The 6098-nt window shown below is 52.9% G+C and overlaps 2 protein-coding genes; one reads left to right on the forward strand and one right to left on the reverse strand.

The window, feature by feature from the left end:
• Positions 1–1930: 1930 nt before the first annotated feature.
• On the forward strand, positions 1931–4225 carry CHC_T00001731001 (hypothetical protein). XM_005712851.1 is given in 2 exon segments: positions 1931–2920; positions 2921–4225. The coding sequence occupies 1 exon segment, from the start codon at positions 1931–1933 to the stop codon at positions 2918–2920; it is 990 nt and encodes a 329-aa protein (XP_005712908.1). The 3' UTR covers positions 2921–4225.
• Positions 4226–4276: 51 nt separating this feature from the next.
• CHC_T00001732001 (hypothetical protein) lies at positions 4277–5887 on the reverse strand. The gene has a single exon (XM_005712852.1). It carries the CDS (start codon positions 5885–5887, stop codon positions 4277–4279), a length of 1611 nt encoding a protein of 536 aa, XP_005712909.1.
• Positions 5888–6098: the final 211 nt, after the last annotated feature.

Genomic DNA, 6098 nt, shown 5'->3' on the forward strand with positions numbered 1-6098 from the left:
GGGGTATCAATAAGTCGATCATTGAGAAATTTGCGGATTGTTTTGTAGACCCCGTAGTTGCAGACTATGTCCGGATGCACGAACTCCATGACTAAAACATCTTCACGAATGGCGGCAAGGAGAGCGTCTTCCTTCAGCAATGGGACTTCTGTCGCATAGCCAACAAAGAGGTTTTGTAATCCCTCTTGTTTCGGAGTCGAAAGTCTCAAATTGCCCCAAGGGGCAGTGTTCGGAGTACTTATCTTGGTGAGTGTACGTGTTGGTATCTTCTCTTATTCTCGGGGAATTTCTGTTGGAAAAATGCCCGTAAGGGAAAGGATCGCGTACCCTTTATTCCGGAATGTCGGATAAACCGTCCGATTGGGTGGTACTAGAGTGGACCCGCAGCGAGTGACGGGGGCTTGTGTCTTTGACTCAGGCAGCAAGCTTGCGCGGAGCTTGCGCTGCCCTCGAGAGCGCGAGTCGGGCGAGGCGGAACAGCAGATCCCACGCAGGTGAGGGCTGCGAGTTGTTGCAGTGTGCCAATAAGTTGATGTTTATTCCGTCCTACCCTTTCTATTTCATGCTGTAGCTCGAAGTTCGCTCTTAAGATATTTCCTGCCGTTCTCTCTTGCTCAATTGACTGTTGGTTGTCAATTGAGCAAGACAGACAGCTCTAAATCCTCGACCTTTCATCATCTCCTTTTTCTCTACTGTAGCCCTCATCATTCAACGTAGATGAATTGCAAATTGGATCAATGCACACAGAATCTCGACATCGGATGGGGCATCATAAAGGTCTACGTCAATACAGCTCGACAGTACCTGTAACAAGTCGGTAAGGATCTGCGCGTGCGCGGTATGTCGGAAATGTTGATCCGTTTACGTTGGACATCGTCGGCTGCGTCGACCTGATCCCTGTCTTGGACAGCTGTCTAACAGTAATTCAAGGTATGATAATCTATGTTCACCGAGAATCCCCTGCATGACCCTAACTCACACTTGTGGAATTACTCAATTCGGCATTATTGCGCGAGTCCTCTCTGTACCGTAATTAGTCTCACCGCTAAATAATGACACAACCGAAGTGGTGTGAGTGTGGTTTATGGAGGTTGGCGCTTGTCGACCAAATCTTTGACTAAATTTAGTGTGTCACTATTGTACACGTGGCCACGCGGTCCTGCTGACCTGTCCTGTTTTTGAACAAGAGGACGGTGTGTCATTCGCACTGCCATCTGAAGAAATGTGCGCAAATTCCGGCAGATACGGCAGGTGGCGCTCCGGCGTTTCTCAGCGGGTGTGAATCTTGTGCGCCAAAAAAAGTAAAAAAGAGATAATAATAGCACAGGTGCCAGCATCAGGCTGCAGAAGGAGCGGTGATTTGGCGCAAGATCGGTCACTTTCAAATCGCGCATGAAACGTGAGCCCGCCCTCACCCGCCCTCACCCTCCTACCCTCCCACATCCCTGCAAGTCGCTTTTATCTGGCCCGCGCGGCGGATCAACCCCGCCTCCTCCCCGCCTCTTCCTCGCGCCCCGCCCCACCACCCACCCCTCTTTCCTTCGCCCGACTCTATTCTCACCCGCCTCTACGGCCTCGTCCTCCGACGCCATTGCTATCTGCATCCCATCTCTTCCTCTCCTCGTCCCTGCGATACCGTTTCCTTGCAATGGCCAAGCTCGGTCTCCCCGCTGTTGGCGACCTCGTCGAGCTGTGGTTCTCCGGTTACGACCAGTACTATAATGGCGTTGTCAAGTCCCTCGAACCACCCAACGCATTCAACGTCTTCCTCGATGACGGAACCACTTGGCCCGTTGACCGTGTCAACAACATCTGGCGCCACACTGCCCCGCAGCCGCCATCTGCTTCTGGTCCGACCCCTGACACCACCGCGCCCCCCTCATCATCCATGCCCCAACCTCCGGACCCAAAAACAGATGATCCCAGTCCGATGGAAGACATCGATGACACACGCGCTCCGCTCCAAGCCTCAACCCCCACTCACACTCCAAGCACTGCCACCGGCGCCCCAGCAGAACCCACTTCACAAAAAACACCTTCTTCGCCGCAACCACAGCGCCGCAAGTCTGGCCGCGCCTTCCGCAAGTCTACAGGAGGGCCGCCATCCCTACCTGCTCGCCCCGTTAATCCTGACGCGGACCCAGGCCCCACGCCTTCCGCCGCTCCGGCCCCGCCCTCGCCGGGCGCCAAATCTGTTCCCCCAGCTAGAGTCACAAGGCAGCGTGCCTCGCAAGATCAAGAGACACCCTCCAAGGCTTCTCCTGTCCGTGCTGTTCGTCGCGGCCGCCCGCCGGCTTCAGCGCAGAAACGCTCCGCCCCCCACACGCCCGTCGTTACCTGGAATGAATCTCCAGATAAACGAAGGAAAATCGTGGCTAGTGGGGACGTTGCTAATGGAGTGCGACCATCCCCAATAGTGGAAAGAGTCACACGTAGTGGTGGTCGGAAAGAAGAAGAATCCGTTGAGAAATTATCTACAAAGGCTGTCACGGCCATTGCCGTCGAGGCAGCTCTTGCCAGTGCAAAAGCTGTGTTTAAACCCCTTAGTGATCAGCTAGCAGCACTTCGCACTGAACTGGAAAACGTCAGCGAAGCAGCAAGGCGTGCTGCCGACGAAATCCCCCTCGAAGCGTCCAGGAAGAGGCGAGGGAAGTCCGGCTCTAGTCCCGTTTCTGCTGCTGCGGATGCTTTGCAACTTGATTTGTCCGAGCTCTTAGGTGGTGGTGAGGCGAGAATTCGTGCGTACGCCAATCTCAGCGACAATGAATTTGAAAACTTTCACAAGCTCATTGAAGACCAGCGAAAAGGTCTCAAAGAATTTGATCGCATCCTCCAAGCTGCGAAGGAGTTGGGCAAGAAAGCAGAAAAGAACGCTGCCAGAGATGCCCGCGCAGGTAGAGGCAGGAGTCGTCGAGGCTGAGCATCAACTGAAAAGTTATGATTCGCACCCTCACGACTTTGTCGAAGAGTGCTTTGAGAGAAACTCTCGCATGTGCGATTCTTTGTATCAGACCTCAACGTTTGACGAGCAAGTTCACAGGGCGAGATGCTTTCGCGATCGCACCTGTGCTTTTGAGACGATTTCATGCTCCCCATTTCTGCTTAAGTGTGTAAAGTGCCGCTCGCGTATGTACCGACGTTGCAAATGCCGTTCGGTGTGTGCCACGCGAAGTCTGCTGTCAACGAGGATTGGCCTGCAAACCAGTTTATGCCTGATGGCGACCCACTCATGCACACAAAATCAGAAGCTATGATGTAAAGAACGTACTCCTGTTGGATTTTTGGATGATTCAAGTGACCCTTGCATTTCAAACGTGTCTTTGTCTATGTGAAATTTTACTGCCGCTCACAACAGGGGATTGCCAGAGTGAGGAAGGTCTTAGGGCTAGCTGACAACTTCACTCGGTTTGCCCCATGGAATGCAACCGAAACAACCTTTGAGTACAATGTTCTGAGCGAAGAGCGAGCGAGACCAGAGGTTACAGGTGTCGACCACAGGACGTGAAGTCCTTTCGGGTCAGTTCCATGGCACGACATGATGTAACAGTCCTTTGTCAGAGTGATTGAGCGTTGACTCGAGTTGATACTATTCGTTGTCTTTTAACTCTCTGTTAACGAGAATTGACACTGTGGTTGTGGTGAACTGGACGGTCCGCGTGCGCTCTCAACAACACGATTGTGACCGCAGCCTGCCACAAGATGAGACGGCTGTGTGAGCGATTGGAGAAAAAGTCGCAGCTCGATACGCGGTGTACCCATTGACAGGGATACAATATTTCGACGGCAATACAAAGGATATAATTTTTCTCCATTATGATGTACGGTATCTGCCTCACCTCAAGTACAGGCCTTCTGCGTGCTTGCCCTGGACCTGTTGGTAGCAAAACATACATCCATGGGCATATTTAACAGCGTGAAGTTCCGGACAGGCCAATTTTTTGTCGCCTTCCATGGTCATTTATGGTCGTGGTTGTGTTATATTTGCCGATGATGTTTCAGATGCTAATACGTGAAAGTATGCGTCAGTGTCGAACGCGACTCCGACGAGCGAGGCCTACAGTTTGAGGCAGACAAAGTCAATACTCAACGAGCGTGCACGCAGTACTAACACTTTGCACTAGTCCTTCGCTAAACGTTTTTGATGAAATGCTTCTCATTTAAGTGAGTGCGGCGTGATACCACCTACCAAAAAATCAGACATAACAGAATACAACGGCTATTACTACCATTTCACATCCTCCCATGTACACCTACTGAACACGCAAAGATAACAAACTTAGAACTTCATACCCTTCTTGAGACTCTCCTTGTACGACAAGATGTCGCCACGCCAGACCTTGACCCCTTCCTCTACGACCCAAATTTCTCTCGCCACCTGGCTAAGTAATCTAAAGTCATGAGACACCAATACTACACCGCCCTCAAAAGAGTTGATGGCCTCGGCAAGGGCATCAATGCCAGTGCAATCGAGTGCGTTGGTCGGCTCGTCCAAAAGCAAGATGTGTGGCTTGCGAATTGCAATCTCAGCAAAGACCAAGCGTGACTTGAGACCATCGCTCAAATGGCCAATCGGTGACAATTGGGCTTCGCCCGTAATTCCAAATCGACCTACCTCAGCCCGATAGCCTTGCAATGTTTCGTGCAACTTTGGATACCGCTGGCGAATGTACTCGACGGGAGAGAGGTTAAAGTCGAGCTGGTCGGCAGAATGCTGATGATAGCGGCCGACTCGCAAACCCGACTTGTGGGAGACACTTCCCTCGGTCGGAGAAAGCTTATGGACCATAAGGTTGAGCAATGTACTCTTTCCAGCTCCATTGGGCCCCACTAGAGAGATTCTGGATTCGCTGTCAACGCCAAAGCTAAGATCAGAATAAAGGTAATCCTGCTTCTTGCCAGAATAAGAAAAGGCAACATCTGAGAAACTTATCAATGGAGGTGCAAGTGTTCCACAACCCAGGAAAGTAAACTTGAAACAGGGTTCTTCATATGGTGGTTCCAAAAGGCCAGCTTCAACCATCTTATCGAGCTGTTTTTGCCTTGACTTTGCTTGGCGAACCAAGTTGGCGTATGTACCGCATGAGGCGATAAATTGTTTGATGTGTCTGATTTCTTCCTGCTGTTTCTTGTACAGCTTGAGCTGGTTGGTATCCTGTTCTTCCCTCGTGCGGACGTAGGTACTGTAATTTCCACCCCAGTACTTGAGGGATTGCTGCTGCATGACCATGGTGTCAGTGCAAACGCCGTCGAGAAAGTCCTGGGAATGCGAGACGACGATGAGAATTTTGTTGTAGCGGGAGAGATACTCCTCGAGCCAGACGCAAGCTGAAAGGTCGAGATGGTTTGTAGGCTCGTCAAGCAGGAGCATGGTGGGCTGGATGAACAAGGCCTTGGCAAGGGCGACCCTCATTCTCCAGCCTCCGCTCATATCCTTTGTCTTCTTCTTAATGGTGACCGAGTCGAAGCCCAAGCCGCAAAGAATGGTACTAGCACGGCTCTCAAAGGTGGAGGGGTCGAGCTCATCCAGGCGGTCATAAATATCCTGCAAGAGTTCGCTCTCGGGGCCGTCCTCTGTCAAGATGTCATCCGAGCGAGCCTCGAGCCTTGCGACCTCCTTCTTCGCCGAGTTGATGACATAATCCAGCGCCGACTCCTCGCTCGGCTGAGCCTCCTCCGAGAGCAAATGAATGTCGATATACTCGGGGATGGGGACCTGCCTCTCGGCGAGGACCCTCAAGAAGGTACTCTTCCCGCATCCGTTAGCGCCGATGAGGCCGTACCTCCTACCGACGGTGAGCTCGATCATGGTGTCCTCGATGAGGACCTTGTTGTGGAAGTTGAGCGAGAAGGCGCCGATCTTGATGTCGCGTGCGCCGTACACGGACATGAGGATGCCAGTGGCCGTGGTGGAGGTGTCTGTGACGGCCGCGTCGCCCAGCTCGGCGCGCACCGAGCCGCGCGAGCTGCGGGTGACGGTGGACGCGACGTCGTCCAGGGCCTTTCCGCCGCGGGCCTTGCCCGCGCCGCCCTTGGCCGCCGCGTAGCGCTTCTGCAGCGCGGCCACGGCGTCCGGGCCCGCCTTGGCCGCCTTCGCCTCC

Source organism: Chondrus crispus, genomic scaffold (assembly GCF_000350225.1).
Source record: "Chondrus crispus Stackhouse genomic scaffold, scaffold_11, whole genome shotgun sequence".
Lineage (NCBI taxonomy): Eukaryota > Rhodophyta > Florideophyceae > Gigartinales > Gigartinaceae > Chondrus > Chondrus crispus.